This window comes from Rhodamnia argentea, chromosome 1 (assembly GCF_020921035.1).
Source record: "Rhodamnia argentea isolate NSW1041297 chromosome 1, ASM2092103v1, whole genome shotgun sequence".
NCBI classification, from domain to species: domain Eukaryota; kingdom Viridiplantae; phylum Streptophyta; class Magnoliopsida; order Myrtales; family Myrtaceae; genus Rhodamnia; species Rhodamnia argentea.
In genome coordinates, this window is record NC_063150.1 from 33,986,238 (window position 1) to 34,008,948 (window position 22,711).

General features: G+C 44.8%; 4 protein-coding genes across 5 annotated transcripts; all 4 read right to left on the bottom strand.

Moving 5' to 3' along the window:
• Positions 1-165: 165 nt before the first annotated feature.
• Positions 166-2,822, bottom strand: LOC115738962 (lysine histidine transporter-like 2). Its single transcript, XM_030671784.2, has 7 exons — positions 2,583-2,822; positions 1,807-2,190; positions 1,222-1,612; positions 1,007-1,112; positions 770-861; positions 605-673; positions 166-510 (listed from the first exon to the last, which is right to left on the bottom strand). The coding sequence occupies exons 1-7, from the start codon at positions 2,753-2,755 to the stop codon at positions 412-414; spliced, it is 1,314 nt and encodes a 437-aa protein (XP_030527644.1). The 5' UTR covers positions 2,756-2,822; the 3' UTR covers positions 166-411.
• Positions 2,823-3,871: 1,049 nt separating this feature from the next.
• Positions 3,872-7,716, bottom strand: LOC115738959 (ankyrin repeat and sterile alpha motif domain-containing protein 1B-like). Its single transcript, XM_030671778.2, has 2 exons — positions 6,579-7,716; positions 3,872-5,493 (listed from the first exon to the last, which is right to left on the bottom strand). The coding sequence occupies exons 1-2, from the start codon at positions 7,272-7,274 to the stop codon at positions 4,186-4,188; spliced, it is 2,004 nt and encodes a 667-aa protein (XP_030527638.1). The 5' UTR covers positions 7,275-7,716; the 3' UTR covers positions 3,872-4,185.
• A 1,964-nt stretch (positions 7,717-9,680) lies between these two features.
• On the bottom strand, positions 9,681-13,488 carry LOC115738961 (pentatricopeptide repeat-containing protein At3g04130, mitochondrial). 2 transcript variants are annotated; one of them, XM_030671782.2, is made up of 2 exons: positions 11,830-13,488; positions 9,681-10,647 (listed from the first exon to the last, which is right to left on the bottom strand). In XM_030671782.2, the coding sequence occupies exon 1, from the start codon at positions 13,328-13,330 to the stop codon at positions 11,837-11,839; it is 1,494 nt and encodes a 497-aa protein (XP_030527642.1). In that variant the 5' UTR covers positions 13,331-13,488; the 3' UTR covers positions 9,681-10,647; positions 11,830-11,836. The 2 variants fall into 2 exon arrangements, with proteins under 2 accessions (XP_030527642.1, XP_030527643.1); XM_030671783.2 differs by having other exon boundaries at positions 9,681-10,708.
• Positions 13,489-19,275: 5,787 nt separating this feature from the next.
• LOC115738963 (glyceraldehyde-3-phosphate dehydrogenase, cytosolic) lies at positions 19,276-22,253 on the bottom strand. The gene is made up of 12 exons (XM_030671785.2): positions 22,123-22,253; positions 21,998-22,021; positions 21,794-21,894; positions 21,590-21,705; positions 21,384-21,483; positions 20,957-21,103; positions 20,800-20,860; positions 20,617-20,714; positions 20,270-20,412; positions 20,060-20,143; positions 19,738-19,827; positions 19,276-19,591 (listed from the first exon to the last, which is right to left on the bottom strand). The coding sequence occupies exons 1-12, from the start codon at positions 22,124-22,126 to the stop codon at positions 19,546-19,548; spliced, it is 1,014 nt and encodes a 337-aa protein (XP_030527645.1). The 5' UTR covers positions 22,127-22,253; the 3' UTR covers positions 19,276-19,545.
• Positions 22,254-22,711: the final 458 nt, after the last annotated feature.

The window sequence follows — 22,711 nt, forward strand, 5'->3', positions numbered from 1 at the left end:
CAATTTCTTGCACAGGCATTGTGTTGAAGTCAAATTTCTTCGGACATTCGACTGCTGTACACCAAAGTGATTAATGCTGCTTTGGAAAACTTTGCGAGCGTTCTTATGAATTCAGTGTTTCGATAAACAGCTGGATCTGAAACGGAGACATACATACGTACATGCTTTCTCTAAACGTCCTTGTTTTCCATGATAGCTAAGTCAAATGTGCGCTTTGACCTTATGTACACACAGACTTATCGTAACTAGAATATGGTCCTCCCAAATCAAGCCAGATGATTATACAAACGTCAGCATATGTAAACAAAGAGACTGTCACAAACTAATCCTCGATCATTGTATAATTGCCATCATTATGTCATCATAATCGTCAAGGTTAGTCGATCCTCCACCCCTTTAGAGCGAAAGCCTTTATGAGAAGAACTTGTAATCTTTTGATGAAATGATGATCTGCCTGAGGCCACCAATTGGTCCGAGAATCACCAGCATCATGCCGAGTATGATGCAAATCTGAAGTGCATAAAAGATGAAGCTAAATCAGCAAAGCGACCACGAATTTGCAGTCAAAGTAAGTGAGTATGTATCCATGAGAATTTGTGCATACCCAGTTGGTACACCATGACAAGCTGAATTTCCTCGGTTTGTAGATACAGAGCCACATGATGCAGGGGAGCTATAGAAATTGGACAGATATCAATTTTCTGATGTATCTGCTAAATTTTCTAAGAGAGCGGTTCATAATAGATGAAGCGATTTTGCTTTCACTTACGAAGTAGGTTGTCGGAGCTAGAGCAAACCCGCCGAAAAAGCCGAGGAGACTACCAAAAAAGGGGATGCAGATACCGATGAACATTGTGAGTGCTGAGCAAGGAAGACCAGAAAAAATAGTTAGTTGCATTGGAGAAAAACAGCTCCGACTTTTTCCCGGAAACACCCACTTAAGTCCCTACTTTCAGATTCAGAAGTTCCATGCATAGAAAACAGGTAAGCTTTTCGAGTCACTCACCGACATAAACTGTACGCGTGACGAAACGGAGAGTGAAGCAAGGCCTGAAGCGCAATTGCTTGACGAGAAAGGTCTCCATCATGTCGAAAACTGGCATCGCGTAGATCTGTACCCACAAAGCGTCGCGGAGTGTAAGGAAAATAGTCCTTAGCATGGGACGCAATTTTTTTCAACAGGAAAAAAAAAGCCGAAGCAAATCATTGGGGCCTGCTCACCTGGTAGCTACCAATGACATGGATGACCACAAACAAGTTAGAAGCAGCAATGAGCCACTTGGGCTTTTGCAGAGTGATGAGGATGTTGTCATCCACTGTGTTGCCAAACACGTAGTAGCCGATTAGGGCCACGGGGAAGTAGCAGATGGCCACAACGATGTAGGCGAACACCACGCCTTTCCACATGGGCTTCTTCGAGGGTTTCTCTGGAGTGGAGGGAATGGTGGCCTGGATCTCCAGCACCACGTTGTGGCCAGCATAAGCGAAGGCAATATCGCCCAGCGCGCTGAAGAAGTTGAACACTACGGTTTGTTTATCTCCCTTTAACGAATAGTCCACATCTGGTTGCACTCCCTTGTGCAGAGATGCTGTCCAGGCAATGGTGGAGTAGCTGTGTGCACGCAAAAAACAAATAAGAAAGATGCAGGCGCGGGGTTGATGTAGATTACCAGACTCCTGAAAAATATGTCAAAGACCCTTCGTTCCTTTCTTGATGCACAAGCTAAAGCTCATATGGTCCGCTCTCGGAAGTTGAAGGTTTCTCTCATGAACAAATATAGAGACTAGCTTGTTTTTGTGCCTTACCTGAGGGACATGACTGCAGCAGCCAAGGAGACAACAGAGATGGAGTTGAAGTTGGGGAGGTGGGATAGGACAAAGTGGATGGAGGCAAAGATCATGATGAAGTAGGAGGTCCTGATGGGCTGGCAATCGGCGCAGAGAACGGTGTGGATCTTCTTGATGGACTTGCCTCCAGTGATCATGTACACGATGCAGACCCCGACATCGACGAGCAGCTGCTGAGGGACCACAATCCACAGGCCCAGCTTCTCGCCAAAGGCGTGTTGGCCCAGCTCGTGGTACCGGTCGAACCTCTTCCCCGGCACCATCTCGTGCATCTCCACCATCTGCCACAGCGTGTACAGGGTGATAACCCATGATAGGATGAGCAGAGTCACACCAGGTCCCCTGCAATGACATCCCGTCATCCAATGTCCAGAAAAACAGAGGATAAAAAAAAGGGAAAGGGACAATGTCAAGACAGAGCAATCCAGATGTAAAATGATGTCATTTGTTTGCTGCATTTTGCTCGTGCATCGGTGGGGATCAATCGAGCCAAAAGTTCTAGATAGAGCAACCTAGATGTAAATTTGAGTTTCAAGCTGATGAACTGTAGATTATGTAAAGAATTCACATCCCGGCATCAAGGATCCTGAAGATTTTTCAGGTCAAAAGCTACCTTTGGAAGAAAAGGATCATGCCTAATGGGCTTTCTTAAGGTGCAACTGCCTATGGTAATGGTCGTAAAAGACAGAAATCAAAACTGAAGAACCGGTCATGGGAGGCAGTTAAATAATTACCATCCAAGCTCAGCCATGGAATAAGGCAAGCTGAGGACGCCGGCACCGACCATGGCGGTGACATTGTGGAAGGTTGAGTACCACCACTTGGCATTCCGGGAGGATGTGATGGGAAGCCAATCGTCGATCGCCTTCTCATCGTATTCATCATTCCGTGGCTGATCCTGGGCCATTGTTAGGGAAAGGCAGGCGTTCGTCAAGCTTCCCCTGGACCCGAAAAAACCACAGAACGATGAGTTCTTGCTGCATGAAGATACGAGTGAGATATATAGAGAGAGGTGGAGAGAGAGATCACCCCTGGAATCGAAAGAGAAGCCATATTTAGCCACCCACTCTTTTACTAAGAATATACCAGGAAGCTGGCCTCGCCCGCTCTCTCTCTCTCTCTCTCTGTAACACGCCTTATAACTGAAACCTGAAGATTCTTACAGCCACCCATTCGACATTTTCAGGTGCGGTTTCCTTGTTGAATTATCGCTCCAGCCTTCTTTTTTCCAATTTCTTCTCAATGGAGGTGGCAGGCATTTTTGTCTGTGCAAAGTCCGTGCTCGCTTTGAATTTCACCGTTGCTGGAATCAAGACACAGCCCTAAAACCTTTTGCATTTTTTTGCCAATCCAATCCGAAACCTTTTAATTTTGACAATTCAGTCCCGAACATTTTCAATTTGTTCCAATTTAGTCCATCCGACTAACGCTGATGTACATATTGGCCGGCATTGACGTGGACAATTTTTTAATATATTTCAAATTTTTTGTGTTTTCCTTCTTCTTTTTTCCGATGATTGGCTAGAGGAAGAAAAAAGGAAAAAAGAAAAAGAAAAAAGAGAGAAAATTAAATAAAAATATATATTTGAAGAAAATGTTAAAATATTATTAATAATTATTCAAGTCGGTGTCGGTCTACCAAAATTGACCGGATTGATTGTTTTCTTTTCTTTCTTTCTTTTTTTTTTTGGGGGGGGATATCGAGGACGGACTGAATTAGCATATACGCAAAAAGTTTAGGATTGAATTGGCATAAATCGAAAAGTTTTGAATTGAATTTACAAAAATGCAATAGTTTTTTTTTTTTTTTTTTACTTTTTTGATAGATTTTTCCTGAAGTCTTTCGAGACGAACCCTGTTCCGCCGCGCCATTTCCTGATATGTTGAGAGACCAACCTAGCCGCGCTGAGACGACATGTGATTTGTACCTGTCGATAATCGTCATTCCCAGCTAAAACTACAGATAACATGGGCTGTTGCTTAAAACGAGGAACCTACACGAGCGAAGTAGGCACGTCAATCATCACTCCGCAATCTTGGGTCCATTCCATTTACATGACCTGGGAACAAACCTAACTCCATACAGAGCCTACTGCACATACAATTTACATTACATGTTTCACAATCTTGCTCTTCATAACATTATTTATTCGACCAACCTCGGGACATCGCCGCCACGTGCGTTTTACTGTGCCGAAAAACTCCTAAGAGCTTCATGTTTATTATTACAAAGGGAGGTTAAGGAATCAACAATATATCGTGATCTCTCGGAATGTCTTAATCCAATCTTACCGAGGGGAAAACCCGCTAGTACTGTACTGTTCCAAGGAAGCGAAATCATACCATTAATGCTTGCTCATAGGCTTGATATTCCGGTGCAGACTCGATAGAATCTTCAGTGGCTAGACGTTGTGCACCGAAGCAGAAATACTGATTCATCAGCCTCCTGTTGAGCGAGGTCTTGTTCTGGTCCCTCCCTGGGGCGCTGCCGTCATTCGAGGGTTTAATCGACCCTGACGCTCTCAAGACGTTAATATTCTGTCTGGCGTCAACCGACATAGGTGAAGATACGGATGACCCCGCATAAGAGCTTGGACCGGAATCAGCTTGCCAAAATTGTGGCCTCGCTTGAAGCACACCGTGCATAAGGCCCGTGGTGTACTTCTTTCTCGTGGAAGGACTTGGAAAATCAGCCCCCAAAGAGTAAGTCCTCTTATTGTTTGGAAGGGATGCTTGCTTCGAATACCGTTGTCGGAGTGAGATCGGGTGATCCTTGAAACTGCCACTTACTTTGACAGACTCGAAAGAATCGTCGTCGTTGTCATTTCTAAGCTCCACCTTAATGGCATTTCTTTCTTTCCTCCCGGCCCAACCAAAGAGAAACTTCAGGCGCCTCCCACTACGATTTAGTGAATTCCCCATCTTATTTTCAGACAAGTTACCAGAATGTATGTCGCTTATTTCACTCACGCAGCTGGCGTACTCCAGCAGGCCCGAATTGAAATGGGACCCACATGCACTATCGACCCCAGCATACAAAAGGATCTCTCCGTCAGGAATCCTGAATGAAGTTCCTGGGCTATGCACAACGCCCTGCTCTCTAAGATGAGAAGCAAGCACATTTCTAACTTTGCGGTCTCGACAGTTGGTGATCCCCCCAGCAGAAATCAACTGCTTTATTAAAATGTTGGAAGATGTTGACATGGGCCGCTGCTTGAGAAGATCTAGCGGAGTCATTCCATTAGAATCCCGGACATTCAAATTGATTGAACGAACAGTCACCAGCAGTTCCACCAGACTTGTCTGGATATTCTCGGTTACAGCCATGTGAAGGGCAGTCCTTCCATCGTTGTTCCTCACATTAATGATGTCTTCGATATTTATGATCTTTCCACATAACAACTGCTTCATAAGCTTGATCTGATGATCAACTCTTCGGAATCCGGGAGTGCGGAAACCTGCCACAGCAAGATGAAGGAAAGTATCGCCATAGCTGTTCATCACAGAGGCCAGAGAGGGAGATGCGAGAATGAGGACCTCTACTACACTTAAATGACCCCGGTAAGCAGCCACATGTAATGCTGTGTTGCCATGATTGTCTGTTGAGTTAATGATATCATAGGATGCTATTAGATCCTTAACAACCTGCAGCCAGCAAAAACACGCGTAAGTGTTCACAACGGTAGTCCCAAATAAAGCCTGTGGTGATGTGGGAATCTGTGATTGAATGCTCAGGGGATTTCATTGCCATAAAAGGGTCGGTAAACCAGCGAATGAAAAGAATTTTCTTTGTCCCAGTTTAAAGTCGAAAAAAAAAAAAAGAGACTTCACATGCTACAGTAAGACTCTTTCAAAGAAAAACAGAAAACACAAAATTGACGAGTCACGATAGCAGTGTCTAGATACAGTCTCATTGATCATTCTGATGCCCCACTTATATGCCGTAAAGATTGAAATCTTCAAAAAGCACGATGCTGATGCGCTCCTTGATAGTTGAGGTGCTGGGTGTTTCTCTCAGAAATGCTCTGATCGACTAGTCAATGAGCATCGGGTTTCTTACCATTAGCACAAAAAGTCGTCAAGGGCCATTCTCACATTTCACATATCAACACCAAACGAACTTAAAAATGTGAAATAACGACTCTAAAACCACAGCATCATAGGTCATCTGCTTTTGGCGGCTACAAAATGTTACGCAGAAAAAGCATCACAAAGGCATTTGTCAAGGTGGAACGCTTCAATTAGCACGTAATGTCCAAGCATCAAATCGCTTACTCACAAAGCATATAGAGATGTGCATGAAGCTGAGTTGGTCTTTGGAAACAAGCAGTTTTTTGCTATACACAACAGAGCACAATGTATCCCACTTAAGACATCCATAAAGCAACAAATACCGAAGCATTTCCAGCGCAATTTGAGTCAGCTCTCCACCCCCTATTCAATAACTTCAAATCACACAAGCAACCAAACTCCCAAGATTATCACTGACCAAAAGAAGCATGGCATCTTAATTGCAGTCAAGATAAAGAGAGTTTCGCCAAGAAGACAAAAAGATCTTCTCTTGTAACCACACTTTTGCAAGTCACCAAACTATGAACTACCACCATTATCAGCCTCAGAATCCAATGACCAATTCATATACCAGCCAAAGCATGAAACGAAAATCTTCAAATGTAATCCAGAAAACAAAGAAATCCCACAAGAATAACGAGAAAAAAATATATCCTAACCTCAACTTGCCCTCTTCCAGATGCACTATGCAACACAGTAGAGCCCTGCAAATCTCTGTACGCCGAAACATCAGAACAACCATCAATCAGCTCCCTCAGAATCTCCACATTCCCTCCTCTGGCAGCTGCATGAACAGCTCTGTTCATAATCTCCCACCTAAAACCTCTGTCCCCATCACCTTCACCACCACTCAATCCGTTCCCCTGTGAAACCGCAGATTCGAGCAAGAACCTGAAAACCCCAACATTCTTGCTCCTAGCAGCAGCATACAAAACATCACTCACCCCATACTCTCCCTCTCCAAACACCAGAAAAGGGTCTCTCTCCAACAGCTCCTTCACGAACTCGAGGTCGCCCGCCGAGGCGGCCGTGTACACGAGCCACCCGCCGTAGCCAGCGCGGACAAGCGAGTTCTCGCCCTTGCCTTTCCGTGGCTCGCAGTCGAGGAGGAGCCTGCGCGCCACGGTGGCGCGGCACCGGGCCACGTCGCCGACCGCTGTGTCGTCGTCCCACACGGTCTCGAGGCGGCGGATGCGGCGTAGGGAGGTGAGCTTGATGAGGAGGTTGGGGTCCAGGTGGAGCAGCTCCCTGACCACGTCATAGAGGCCGTTCGCCGCCGCCCAGTCGATGGGCGAGGCGTACCACCACTGTTCGCCGGTGCTCTCCCACCGCAGAGGGAAGTAATCCGGTGGCATTTCCAAGCAGAAAGAGGATGGCCCAGAAAGAAAGTTTGGAGCTTTAAGTGAAAACCAGCAAGGGGAAGACGAAAGCTATCGAAAAGATGAAGGAAAGACTTCAGAGAGTTGGACAGCCATGTGAAGAGGCTGAGTTTCAAGTTCAACAGCGGATTTATTTCGTTGGAGAGGAGGAGAAAACGAGGGAAACAATGGTTTCTGTGCCTGTACAAAACCGGGCAAAAGGGAAAGAGGACTCGGACACAGTTAAGAGCAAAAGGGACAACCTTTTGAAACTGTTCGTTCACGCGCTCATGCTCACGGGGAAGATAGCAAGAACATGGTGGCAGATTTTTGGAGGGTGTTTGCGCTTTTTCTTCTTCTTCTTCTTCCTCTTCTTTATATTTTTTTGTAAGGTGGAGAAAAAGTTTGGAGACGAAAAATGAAGGACTGGGATACGATTCCTCTGGATATTAAAGTTTGCTTCTTTGAAAAATAATTTCTGTGGAATTGGGGTTCGTGAGAGGGCCACGCTCTTGTGATTATGTACATCTCCATAGATTCTTTACTAATCGTGTTAAGATGAAAACATACAAGGACCGAAGATTACTGTCACGATGCTTTTCGTTTGGATAAAAAACACGTCTTACTTATGTCGGAACAAATGAATTTGCCAAAGTTACTTTCTCAAAACCAGTGCGACAAGACATTATTGCGGACAAGAATGGAGAACTGAAACCAAAACCATGAGAAGAAAGAAGGAAGGAATGAAGGATGATGCGGTCGACCTTGGTTTATTCCGTCGACTTTTTGAGCTGAACTTTTCCAATGTATGGGTTGGCCGAAAAAAGGTTTTCGAAGAAATGACTTCAAATTTTTGCCCAGCTTTTGATAGCGTGTGCAACTGGGTACTTTTTTCTTTTTTCTTTCTTCCCGTTTTTGAGGTCAGAAAAAGTCTATTCTCTTCTTTTTATATATATATATAAACTCCAAAATTACTAACGTGGTCATCTGTACATAACAAGTCCAAAAGTTTGTGGGACGGGAGAAAAATCAATATTGACTTTTCATTTCACAAATTGATGAACGATTTTGGCAGAAGGGAAAATGCAGCTACGGAGAATACTTCAATGGATTTTTACCAAGTCGCGACATTCGCCAATGATGTGCAGATTACTATATGGAAAGAAGGCATCGTCGGCCCGCGGTATTCGGTGATCCGATCATCATCGATGGGGACTGTTGTTTAAAGAATCCAACATGAATGTGATTTTTTTTATATATGAACTTGGTCAAGAATGCACATGCATCGACCTCCTTGTGATTTGGCCCCGAGTTCCTGTTCCTAGAATCTCGCACCCTTTGCGCGTGTCTCCAACATATGTTTGGACAAGCAGGATTAGTCGGTTGTTTATAATTAGTCGGTGGACGAGAGGAAACAAGGGGCTCCATTACATGGACCCCACTGCACTTCTGCATTATCGTCAGATTAATTGAGATTTTTTTTTAAGGTTTTGTGTCATCATCATTTCTTAATACATAACCTAGAACAGAAATTGATGAGATTGTCTTTCGTTACCGGCCTTTAGATAACCTCGAAGCCTTGCCGATTGCAACAATGGGTCTGCCCCTCCTGCCTCATCTTCCGACTGCAATTTGACTAAAGCCAACAATATTGTTAATCATAATACGCGCGGTGTCTTTAAATCAAGCATATATCGCCGACAAGTTGGTTCAAAAATACTGTGCGAAGCATAGGTCGACGACGCAGCAGCCGCAACTTTGATGATTCACCCTAGGCACGGGATGCTACTATACGACTCTACGTGGCGGTAGCCATCCGAAGATGACGTGGAGTCTACCTTTCCTACCATCATCCCTTAAATTAAGAGAAAATATTTTTATTCCCTTCATTTCAAAGAATACTCTCGAATTTTACGTCTTAAAGTTCAAACGAAGCAATTTAAAGACTTTACTTAGGTCCAAGAATTCTTAATTAGGAGTGCGTTTATTTCACGAAATATGATTAATTTTAAAAATATGTTCTCTAAAAAGACGATGGCTTGCTACGCTTATAAAAATCAATAAACAGAAAATATTCTCCTTGCCCACGAAATATTTAAACATATATTATTGTCTATGATAAGGATGTTTATGATTTATTTATTATTTCAGGCATCTCAAGCGATTATTTCTGGACAAATATTTTTCACAAAATCCTCATCAAAGCTGCACTTCAACAGTCGGCCGTTGTTCCGATATTACACCAATTAAGCGTTTTAATATTTGTTCAAAAAGACATGTTAATCTAACATTTTTTTTTTGGTCAAATCCCTCATTTAATGTCTAATTAATAAGACTACTCGATCAGTCCGAAAATATCACGCAATACGAACAGCACAATGCGCGTTTTCCTTGGCTCCGAACTCTTTTCTTCCCCGCTTCAATTACGAATCAACTGAAAACCCACGTCGAGTTTCAGACAGATTTCTAGTCACATCGAAAGACATGTACTCGTGACCGGGTTCGGCGATTCTTGCGGCGACCTCCTAAGTAGTAAAGATTCCAGGGGGAAGATGACAATCTGGTGGTTCAGTCCCACGTCCAAAGAAGCGATTAAGGATAATGATCACGGAAGTGGACCATCGAGCACATGGGAATGTCGAAGACGAGGAAGAATGTGCGAGGCCCTACCGTGGGGCCCAAGTGATTAGGATGTCCGTTGTTGGGTCGTGCTTTGGATCACGAGATGTGGATTCTCTCTCGGCCTTACTTGGGACTAGGATTTGGATAAAGTTTGAGGGAATCACGGGAGAGTCGTCAACCTCGTAAGAAGAATCCCATGCAGAGTTTGGCTCGCAATCACCAGTTGAGTTAGATGAACCATTCCATCCTTCCCAATGCCACCCACTCTTCTTTCCCAACAGCACCAGCAAAAGGCACCGCCCCGAGTCATGCCGGCACAAGCTGAGCCTATGCGCTTTACTCGTTGCATGGACAAATTGCATATTACTATGTTTGGGTCTCTGCTTGATCTGATCCCCAGCCAGATCTGTGAAGTACCCATCAATCTATCTTTCCACTGAAAGAACAAGCTCCAACCCTAATCCCATAGTATAAGGCTCGACTAGTGTCCAAGTCCATGTGTTTGTCTGCTTCATGCACGTACGTGGCACGATGTTGCATCGGGTGTTCGTTGCAATCCCCTTCTTCATTCAGGATTTTCATTGAATTCGTCAACAAGACTAGGTGGTGAGCAAAAACAGCGCTTGCTCTACCCAGAAACTCCATTGATGATGATGGATTTTTCTTGCCGCAGGCAGATAACAAATTCTGCCCTCTAGCTGTCCATCATCCTCCACCGGCCACAAGTGTCCTATGCTGTCCTAACAGCCTGTGATTGTTGAGCAACATTTTGGTTATCGACGTCAGCATCAAAACAAGGCTTCCAGCGCCTGGTGCAACAGAAGCAATCTCGTTAGGGGAATATCAGGTTGTCATCGTAAGAAAGAGCACGTTCATGAGTCAGTACAATCTATACTATTTGTTTTCCCAACATCAAGCAGGGTAGTGTGTGTTGACCAAAGGGGAAGAGAGAAAAGAAGTGGGGATTAAAATAACTGAACTGATAGATGCTTTTACATAGATCAGAAATCCATATACTGCTTCCAACACTGACAGCATTCTCCAGATGAATCTTACCTTTAAATATCAAAGCAAAATCCAATGATCTCTATCTACACCATTCTACTGTGGCACGTCATTTTGGCATTCAAATCTATGAAACGAAAATCGCACCCATGAGTAGTTGGCTTCACTAGCCAGTAAAGCAACAATAGGCAAGGTAATTTCCTGGATTCAAGCTGATTTGAGGCAATTGTCGGCCATTTAGCTCAAACTCTCTTTGCTTCTAGGCTACAACAAATTCAAGATTCGCAAAGATGACCATGTTGGCCTCTTACTTCAATCTTACAAGGAAGAAAAAGAACAGAAACGAAGATCCAAAGGTGCTCTTAAGTTAGATTCACATCATTGACATAACAACCACTTTATGAATATCAAAGGAGAGTTCTGTCTTATTAACATATCGACCAAGGTGTTATATGGATATAGTTGCTCTTAAAACAGAAATAGTAAAACAAGTAGCATTCATGGAGGATTCAAGCTTCCAGTAATTGGACATAATGCCTTTAGATCGTAATAAAAAAGAACATGAAGTTTCATACACGAACCATTCCAAAAACATGAAGACATGTCACACTTTCCATTCTCTGAATTTACAGTGCTATTTCAGAAACCTTGAGTGCATTCGTTGATTTCAGAATGCCTTAGTCCAAAACAAAGTCTGTCCGCCATCTTTTGCGCTTAAATTTTCTCGTCATCTCACCAAGCTGGACCCTTGCTTTCAATAATGAAATGGACTCTAATTCATGATTCACAGCATTGTCCACTTAAAACTTCAGAGTAATAGCAAACATTCAAACAAGAAGGATCACAAATATTAAGGGCTGCAGCTACTTGTTCAGTGTAATATTCAAGCCATATCAAACTAGATGTCAGCTTATACATATTTTACCTTGTGCTCACAATTTCTTCATGAAATCCTCAATCCTCTCAGCGGCATCATACATGTTCTTCTGTTTCACTTCATCCAGCAGCAAACGACATGTCTGATACCTTGGAGTTATGTCTTGACCAACCATCTCGTCAAACAGAAGGTAAGCCCAATCAGCTTTGTCCGCCCTACATAACCCATGAATTAGAAGTGTGTATGCCGAGACATCCAGACTGAGGTGATGCTTGTTGACCATGTCGTCCAACAATCTGCTCAAAAAGCCGTCAGTTTTTCCAGATTTAAAGCAAGACTTCAGCAAGGGATAGTACGTCTGAACATCAGGTTCGGCAAAGTTTGAATCTTCCATATCTTTTAGGAGATCCATCGCCTTCTGAACGTGACCATGATGACAAAACATTGAAATCATGGTGTTGTAGGTAGGCGTGTTTGGTCTTACGCCACGAGCAGGCATCTCCACCTCAAAAACATCCACGGCATCTCGAACTCGCCCAGCTCTCGCGAGTACATGGATCAAGCAATTGTAGAAGAGCGTATCCGGCTCGCACCCATCCAATTTCATCCGCTCGGCTAATTGCAGCGCTTCATCAAACTCCTCCGACTTTGCCAAATAATGCATGACCGTAGTGTAAGTGACCACATTCGGCGGGCGCCCCTCACCCCGCATTTCATCGAACAGTTGATAGACCTTATTGAAATTGCCCTGACGACAGTAAAACTGCACGATCGTTGAGTAGCTAATGACACAAGGCCGAACCCCGTGGCCCTTCATTTCCTGCATGGTCCACTGCGCCTCGTCGACCCTATTAATCTTACACCAACCGAAGATCAAAATATTGAACGTGTGCGCATCGGGCAAAACGTGAGGCTTGAGCTGCAGCATAATCGAGCGTGCCTGCTCTACCCTACGCTCCTTGCAGAGCGTGTCCAGCAACAAGTTCATGGCCTCGGTGTTCTTCTCCAGACCGAAGTCCCCCAATTCATCAAACACCTTGACCGCTTCTTCCCACAAACCCGCACCAGCAAATCTCCTCATCACCTTCCCTACCGTACTGAGCCTCACGAGCTTGCTCCGGCTCATCTCCTCCAAAACCTCCCTCATCCTATCCATCCTCCGGTTCTTACCGAGGATGTCGACGACCGCGTCGTACGCCTCCGGCGAGACGCGGCCGGATTCGACGCGCGGCCCGGCCCACCGGAGCACGCCGAGGGCGGACTTCCAGTCGTCCCGGAACCGATCGAGCAGCTTCTCGACGAGGCCATGGGAGACCTCGATGGAGGCGCAGGAGGGGTCGCGCTCGAGGGACCGGAGGACTTCGTGCTCGCTGCTGCCGGCGCGGACTCTGGACACGACGATCTCGAGGTCGGACGGTGGCTCCCCGGTCGGGCTTTCGCGGGTGTGGCGGAGCGCGTAGGAGGAGAGATTGGGAGTGGCCCGGCGGGTCGACGGGAAGCTGGAGATGCGGGGGCGTCGGGCGATGGGTCGGGAAGAGAAGAAGCTCATGAGAGAGAAGGACGAGAGGGAATTGGGAGTTTGATTGAGCTTTTTTGAAGTTTTGAGCAAATGCGGGATCAAATCGTGAGAAGCGTGTCGGCGTCTGCTGGACCGTAGGGCCGACAGGCGGAAACAGGGTGAGACCGGTCGACACGAACGGTCGGAGGAACTCTTCCAAGGCACGGGATTAGGATTTAGGATGACTGAACTGATAAATGCTCGAAAAAATGATGCAAATGGTCCTAAATTTTGATTTATCGCGTAAATTAGCCATGAACTTTTAATTTATTCAATATTATATTTAAACTTGAGCATAATATGCTGGGCAACATTAATATTATGTACAAAAGTTTAGGGACCATATCAATAATTTAAAAATTCGGGGACTACGTTGGATAAATAAAAAATTTAGGGATCACGATGTAAAATTCACGAATCATTTTATGTCATTGTCTGCAAAGATCAGAAAATCATATACTGCAGCATACAGGTCCCACACTAACAACATTCTTCTCCACATGAATCTTATGTTTGAGAATCTAGCCTTCTCCATATACTAAATGCAATTGAGAAAAGTGTTAAAAAAATCTCAAACCTATTGTATTTGTATTAATTCAGTTCTAAACCTTTTATTGGTGTCAATTTAGTTATAAACCTTTTGGATTGATGCTAATTCAATCCTAAACATTTTGTCTTTCTGTTAACTAAGTCAATCGGGCCAATTTTGATTGAAAATTCGCTAATGTGGACGTCTGTTGTCCTACATGGCATGGCTGGCGCAGACGTGAATATTTCTTAATATTATTTTAATATTTTTAAATAATTTTAATAATGGTTTTTTTTAATGATTGATAAAAGAAAAAGTAGAAACGCCAAAATATTTATTAATAAATATTTAAAAATCTCCACACAAAAAATTCACATCGGCGCTAGGCGTGCCACGTAAGACAACCGACATATCAACAAATTTTCGACTAAGATTAGCCGAATTGACTCAATTAACATAAATGCAAAAAAAGTTAGGATTGAATTGGTTTGGTACCGATGCAGAAGGTTTAGTATCGAATTGACACAAATGGAATAAGTTTAAGACTTTTTTAACACTTTGTCCAAATGAAATTTTGCTTTCAGAAGAACATCTACTCAATTGGACCCTTTATTTGTTTTTTTTTTTTTGGTAAGGTAAGTATGTATTGATCATCCAAAAAGCTAGGTACAAAGGAAACCGGACACAAGAACCATGAACTCGATATGGCACAATAGGTGACATAGGGAGTTCAACGGTGAACCGGCCGCAAAATACAACCGACGAACGGCAAACAAAGGAACTAAAGACATGACATGTAGAGCCACGCAAATGGGAAACAAAGAACAAAGGCGAATAGCCAAGACCAACACTAAACAAAAGCTGTACACAGCAAGGAGCGACAAAGCCAATGGAAGTAGCATGACAGCAGCAGCAAAAGAGGGCAACGAGCAAACTCCAGGAGGAGGGAGCAGCAGATTTGTTGTAGGAGCGCAAGGAGGGTGAGCGCGACAAGTGACCAGCCAAAAGGAGAACCACAGCTGCATAAATAGGGAAAGCAGTGGCAGAGGGGGAAGGTTGATGAGGAAGAAGCCGTTGCACAGTAGACCCGCAGTGTTGCACCAGCCGCGGCAGCCAAGAGCCTCACCAGGGGAGGTCAACAGGGGAGATCCATAGGCAGAGAACAGCGGCGCCTAAAACCAGCAAAAGAAAGAGAAAACAACCAGTGCAAAAAGGAAAAAGGGAGGGGGGATGGGAAAACACAAAAAGAAGGCCAAACAGGCGGCCAAAGAAAGGGAGGGGGGGGAGAACACCGGCAAGAAAGGGAGAGGAAGCAAGGCAACCGGGGAAAGTAGCCGATGGGGCTAACACCTGCTACAACTACAGAAGGGGGAGAACCAGGCAGCACCAGCGAACACGAGCTTAGACAAAGAACAACAGAATAGGTACAAAACCATTAGCAGTAAGTAGCAGCCTAAAGGACTAAAACAGCCACAAGGGAGCCACAGCAACAGCAGGTTGGCGAAGGCAGTAGCAGAGGTGGCCAGTTGTCGAGAAAGCAGCCACCGTAGAAGCAAAACCAAAGAGAGGGAGAACCGCGGCGACCGCCCCAAGGAGAAAGCAGCAGCAGAGGTAGAGAGTTGATGAAGAGCAGCCAAAGCAAAAGCAGGTTGCTGCACCAGCCAAGTCAGCACGAACACCAGCCAAGTCAGCACGAACCCGAGAGCAGCTCCGGAAAAGGTCATCAGGTACAGAGCAGCAACGCCTCCGAGCAGCAAAACAAAGACACAAGCAACGCAAGAGCAGAAAAACAGGGAGGGGGAAGAGGGAACACAAGAGGAAGGCCAAACACGGCCAAAGAAAGGGAGAGGACAGAAAGAAACCACCAGGAGAAGGGGTGGCAAAACAGAAAAAGAAGAGAAGAACGCACGGGAAAGACACCAGCAAGGTAAGAAAAGGGGACAAAGCCAACCGAGGAACAAAACAGAAAGAGCAGACGCCAAACTATACACCAGCGACAGCTCCAGGAGATGTTAACAGAAAAGGAAACCTGCGAGAGGTATAGCCAGAATTACAAAGGAATCAGCACAGAAACATCCACGGCCAAAGTGGGAGGTTTCCAGGTTGCAGCAGTGTCCACGTCGTCCAGAGAGGAGGCAGGAAAGAGCAGCAGCCAAAAACATCGACCAGCGAAGAAGCAAACGGGTTATAGCCAAGAGCACCCATCGAAACGAACACTCCACAGAACGAAGCTCGACGTGTGAAAAAAGCCCAAGAAAAGGGCTAGAACATTTGGCGTCAACAGCATAAATACCAGAAGAACGAAGGAAACCTCCACAGAAAGTATCATCAGCCAAGGCTCTGCAGCAAACAACCATCCAGCAGTAGCCGTAGTGAGCACAGGTATGGAGCAACGGAAGAGCATCATATGTAGATCGAACAAGCTGCAGCAGTGGGGACAGTAGAGGACTCCACTAGCCACATCGGGTGAAAATGAAGACCCGGAAGTGGTAGGAGCAACAGCCAGCAGCAGTAATAGAGTTCCATGAATGCATAATCAAGGAGCCAAGGCAGGGGAGAGGGGTCAGTCGAAAGAAGAGCCTGATCCTCCAGTAGTGACCAACCCAGAAAATAATAGCAGCAAAAACATCCCAAGGTGTAAAGGATATTGAGCTTAGAAGAAGCCTTGGTGGGGAGTCCCATAGCAGCAGAAGATGGGGGCATCGTTGTTAACAAAACAAACGCCACGCTAAGCAGGGAAGCCACTAGCATGTGGGCAGGAAAGGCAAATATAGTCGATATGAAAATAGCATCGGGTATAGAGACCAGCATCAAGAGCAGCATGGGCGTCTCCATTTCCACTAGCCGATATGAAGGCAAGATGAAAACAGCAGCAGGTATAGGAAACCAGCGTGAAGGGCAAGCATAGGCGTCTCCATTTCTGCTAGCAGACGATGCAAATGGGTAAGGGCCAGATAAAACAGCAGAGCCCTTTTAGGTCAGGGGCCAACAGTACGTAGCCTTCCAAAGTGGTAGATGTTTTAAAGGTCTGCAGTTGCAATATAGAAAGCAGTGATTGTAGCGTCTACACCCGGCTTGAAGGGTCATCAAAGATAGATGCCGATAGCCCCCAATTGTTTTGGACGCGCCTATTTCGCGAATGATCTCTAATATGGCCCAACGATAGGGCTTTATCCTTGACGAGCCTGGTGAGGTGGAGAAGCATCGCAGGGGGAAATAGTTGCTTGTTGCGAAAGAGTATCTCGTTACGCGTAGTCCGGATAATGTGGCATAGAGCACCAAGAGCAAATCTCGCGATCCTATGGGAGAAGGAGGAAGTACCCAAATGTGTCTTTGCCCATCTAATGAAATCATCCCAAGGTCAGTTCCGCCAATGTATTAGGCAGTTGGAAGCCCGGGTAGAGGCTAGCGGACTGGTGATAGAGCATCCAAAGAAGAGATGATCGACCGAGTCCGGTGTCTTGCGGCAAAAAGCACAAGCGCCATCCTCAATCCTACGGTATTGAAGAAGTAAGGTTTGGGTAGGGAGACGGCTATGAGAGGCTAGCCACATAATGAAGGTATGTCGCGGGGTGAAGGCTTTATCCCAAATGAAGGAGTGCCAATGAACAGTTTGCCCTCTCGGCCTAATAACGTCCCAAGCCGAAGAGACAGAGAAGCGTCCGGAGGCGTGACCACTCCAATTGAACCTGTCATCCATAGTTTCCACTAAAGATGGCAGCGGATCCAACCAAGGCTGCATAGTAGTAAGTAAAGTAGATGGTGGAAAGTCGGAGGAAAAGAAATCCCGTACCGATATCATGCGAGGGATCCCCGCTCGATATATTTCTGCTGGTGTAAAGAACTTGTATAGAGGGCCTTTCTCATGCCGGTGATCAAACCAAAAAGATGTTGAGAGACCGTTTCCCAACTTCCATTTGAAGTGGTTAGAGAAGTCTTGACGAAGGTCGAGGATTTTCTTCCAAGACCAAGAACAAATAGTAGGTCTGGTGACAATCCAAAAGTTGGACTTTCGCAGGAAGTTAGAGTGAATCCACCTACACCAAAGAGATTCCTTATCGGTGAAGAGAGACCAAATATGCTTTAGCATCAAAGCCTTGTTACAATCCCCAAGTCTACGAATCCCCAAGCCACCTTCCCTTTTAGGGCAGCATATATTCGCCCATAGTAAGAGCAGCATATATTCCCTTTTAGAGCAGCAGCCTACGAATCCCCAATTGCGACCCTTTATTTGTTTCATCCTTGGGAATCTAAGTTTTTTTCATTTAGATACATTTTACATCTGTCGATCTTAACCATAGTAAGATTGTGCTTCATTTGCATGCTACATTGCTGAAATTATCATTCAATTAAATGTTCACATTAGATTTTAGTTTGTCGTAATGGGATCATGAAAAATTGAAGTTTGTCGGTTGTCTTTCGCTTGCGTCTTTTCACTTTTGCTGGCGGGCGGGAGGGGATCATCGGCACGAAAATCTGCGACAATCAACTTTTCCTTTTGGGGTACAACTGCAGCAATATTTTAAAACGCTTCCACTCGTCAAATTCGAGTAAATATATCCAATTCAAGCAATCTCTTTCTCTCTTTCCTCGAGCATTGATTTATTTTTTTCCCCCCATCCTTTTTTGATCAGATCACTCGGGCAAACGACTGAGTCCTCTTTCCGGCTTAATAATGATGGCTCCAAACTCACCAGTCTAGCGAACCCCGTCATGTGGGAGTACGCACAAGGAATGCAATTAAAGTGATAGTTGAGACTCTAAGCATCAGTTGCCGCATCGCTGGTGGTAAAGGTGAGGCGGCACTGGCAGTTGTGTGATGGTCGTTTGCCACCACATGATGATCATGATGGTGCCAATTAAACCAGCGTCAATCTATGACGGTAGTGCTGGTTGTGGCAGATCGGACGTTAGGTACCGTGGCGATGCTTAAGTGGCAAACAATTGCGACCAAATGCGAATTAGCAGACATCGAACCGACACGTGCTCCACAAGCTTAACAGTCGAAAGCAGATCAAATCTGTATCACAAGTAAATTGCATCTTGTGAATCTGGTGAAACACAGTTCCATCCGAATGATACAACGAACAAGTTAATGCAATCCCTCCCTTATTCCACAAAACATAAGCCAAGCTTGTTATCATTGCTACACATGAATGATACGTTATGCTCCTCTGTCCCCAAGAAATTGCTAACCAGAAACCCTACGGTGGATAAATGGGCTCTCGTAGAAGGGAGGGACCTGTGAAAGATGAGTGTTGTTATCCTTACAAACTGATCGATCGGGCTATTTCTGATCTCCAACGTTTTAAGAAAGTTAGAACAACCATATAAGATGAATGACACAATCCCATTTTCTTACAATGTCAGCTGATGAAAAGCTGAAGTAAATGGAAAAGAGAGGCAATAGCAAAAGGTCCAATAAGTATTTCAAAACCTCAGCAAGCAAGAGGACACCCAAAAATGGTGTGTCGCAATTTGTCTCTTTTATTGGTCCAAACATCTAAGAGCGAGGACACCATAATACCATGGGGGCTTAACGCAGAAAGACCCTACAAAAGCATGAGTAGACGCTCGCAATGACCATACGATGGTTCCGAGTATTAAGTAACCCCAAATACTCCAACATTTGACAAACAAAAAAAAGCCTCCATTAACCATAAGATCCGCTTCCAATTCAAGCGCAGGTGGACATGTGGACGATCAAGTCAACAACGCGAGAACTGCAAAACCAGAAAATACACATCATTTGGCAAGTATTCCTTTACACATATGCCACTAACATCACATGATTTAATTTTAGTAAGAAAACCTGTTCTGACAACAATAGCAAAGTAAGAGCAATATGAAGGAGCAGAAGAGCATTTACCTGTATCCCCACTCATTGTCGTACCATGAGACCAGTTTCACAAAGTTCTTGCTCAAAGCAATTCCAGCCTTGGCATCGAAAATGCTTGACCTGCACAAAGTAACAAGGAAACTGTCATCAAACTTTTGCATAAACAGAGAAAGCGCAACTGTCCGTCAATACGACAAGAGATTATAGTTCACGACATAGCAGATATGGCTCATGTTATTTTAAAACATCCCAGTGATGACAATGAATAGGCTATAAATATTGAATCCTTCATGCTTCTAAGACAATCTGCAACCGAACATAACTCAAATGGATTTAAGGTATATCATCGCACCTGCAATCACCAACAAAGTCTGTGGAGACCACATCCTCTTCAGTGTAACCCAAAATCCCCTTGAGTTTGCCCTCAGACTCCTCCCTAAAAAGGCCAATCAATTTAATGAGAACATGCAAGTAGCATGTAAACATAATGAAGACTTAAGTACAGCTCGTGCAACAAAATATATTCCTAAATAGACAAATCCAAAGACTATTTAAAACTTACTTAATGGCAGCTTTGATCTCCTCGTAAGTTGCCGCCCTCTCAAGCCTGACAGTGAGATCCACGACCGACACATCGACAGTAGGAACACGGAAGGCCATTCCAGTGAGCTTACCATTGAGGGCAGGCAATACCTTTCCCACGGCCTATAAGCACCAGATGCATGGCTAAGCAAAATCAATTTGAGCTCCGCAAAGCACAATATACGAGATAATGAATTTTACAGCCAATAATGCCACCAGATAATGCAAAATATGGAGCTGCGGCAAACCAACCCAGAAGAGACGAAAAAGAGCGCATTTTACTATCACAATTCACCAATAATCAGGAAACTTTACAGTTCAAGGTACCTTTGCAGCACCAGTGCTGCTGGGAATGATGTTGAAAGAAGCAGCTCTTCCACCTCTCCAGTCCTTCGATGATGGGCCATCAACAGTCTTCTGAGTGGCTGTATCACAAATGAGGAACCAACCCGTGTCAGTTTTATGTTTTGATTAGATGCACTGAATTACTTTAGAGGACAAAAACGGCACCAGTAATGGAGTGGACAGTGGTCATAAGTCCCTCAACAATGCCAAACCTGTCATTGATAACCTGAAATTTGCAAGAATGAGGTCACTTCACAAATGAAGTTCGCAAAGCCCGGGAATGATCAAGAACGCTTAAAAAACAATTAGTCATGTTACGAACCTTGGCAAGAGGAGCAAGACAGTTGGTAGTGCAACTGGCGTTGGATACAATGTCAAGCTCTAGCTTGTACTCTTTCTCATTCACACCCATAACAAACATGGGTGCATCCTTACTTGGGGCAGAAATGACTACCTTCTTAGCACCACCCTAAAAACAGATCGAATGCCTCGTCAATCTAACATAACATAACGTGATTTTACTAACCCAGATAGTGAAATTTTAAGGGCCACTATCATCGTAAGTAATATGTCAGTAATCAAGCATCAAGTCACTTCTGACAAATCACCAGAATCTTCCCAAGATCTACTATTATGTCCACTAGAACAGAGGGCATGCTACTCAGGATACATTATGTCTTAAGTCCAGACGAAATCCTTGAAATAGATCTCTAATCAAGCATAACAAGAGAGCATGTAGACAAACGAACCTTCAAGTGAGCAGCAGCTTTGTCCTTGTCAGTGAAGACACCGGTAGATTCCACAATGAACTCAGCTCCAGTCTTGCCCCATGGAATCTCCTCAGGATTCCTGTAAATTAATTAAACGCATTATGGCACCAGATCCCATCTTATACCACACCGCTTCGTAGAAGATTAAACCGACAGAAAAAAAAAAAAAGGCGAAAAAGCTATACCTGATGCCGAAAACAGTGACTGGCTTCTCACCGAAGAGAAGTGTGTTAGAATCCTTAACCTTAAGCTCGTGATGCTTCCACTGGCCGTGAACACTGTCGTACTTGAACATATACGTCTGCATCCACCACATTTCGAAAAGAGTCATCGAATCGGCCCACGCCAAACCACAAACACACGCATCAACCGGAGGAGGAGGCACGTACCATGTAGTCGGTGGTGATGAAGGGATCGTTCACGGCGACGAGCTCGACATCGTCCCTCTGGAGAGCGACCCTCGCGACCAAGCGACCGATCCTTCCGAAACCTGAACAAGACACAACCAAATCAACCCTAAATTAGCCACAGAAACGGAGATCTCCCGATCAAGCTCCAAGGCACACAGTCGAATCGCGATCGAGCTCACTGACCGTTGATTCCGATCTTAACCTTCCCTGCCAAGACAGATCCAAACAAAACACATCAGCATCGAACCAAACCGAATAAAGAAGGAGAAGAAACTCACGATCGAACGAAGGGAGACAAGAGATCGTACCCATGATCAAGCGCCGCGCGACGAGGGATTAGAAATGACGAGAGAGAAGACGAGAAGCAGAGGAGAGAGAAAGACTTGACTGTGTGTGGTTGAGACAAGAGTGAGTGATGAGGGGCAATTTATACAGCGAGTCGAGCGGTGAGTTAGCTCGGCTCCCGTCACGTGACTTGAGGCGGGTCCCGCTTCTTTTTCTCTTTGCTTGGGCAAAACGAAATCCCCCTTGAAAATCGAAAGAAGGATGCGCTGCCTCTTCGAGCCGCTGTTTTAATTAGACGCGGCACTCCGTTTGAGCCGCTGGTTCCGGATGGCGGATGGGACCACGGACACGCGCCGAGCTCCCGGGATTCGGATAGGTTTTTGTCCGCACGCGCTTAGAGTGAGCGTGGGGAGACAAGGAAGTAGGGAATATTCGGGGCATCCGAGAGCCGGTGGGCTTGGGCAGGAAGAGATTTTTTGAAGGTTCTGCTTGTCTAACATATTTCTTTTCACTTTTACCTCCCTTGGAAAATAAAAAATATATATTCCAAAATCTCTTAGAAATTGTGGACAGTTTCTATAAATCAACATACAAAAAAATTTCTACAGATTG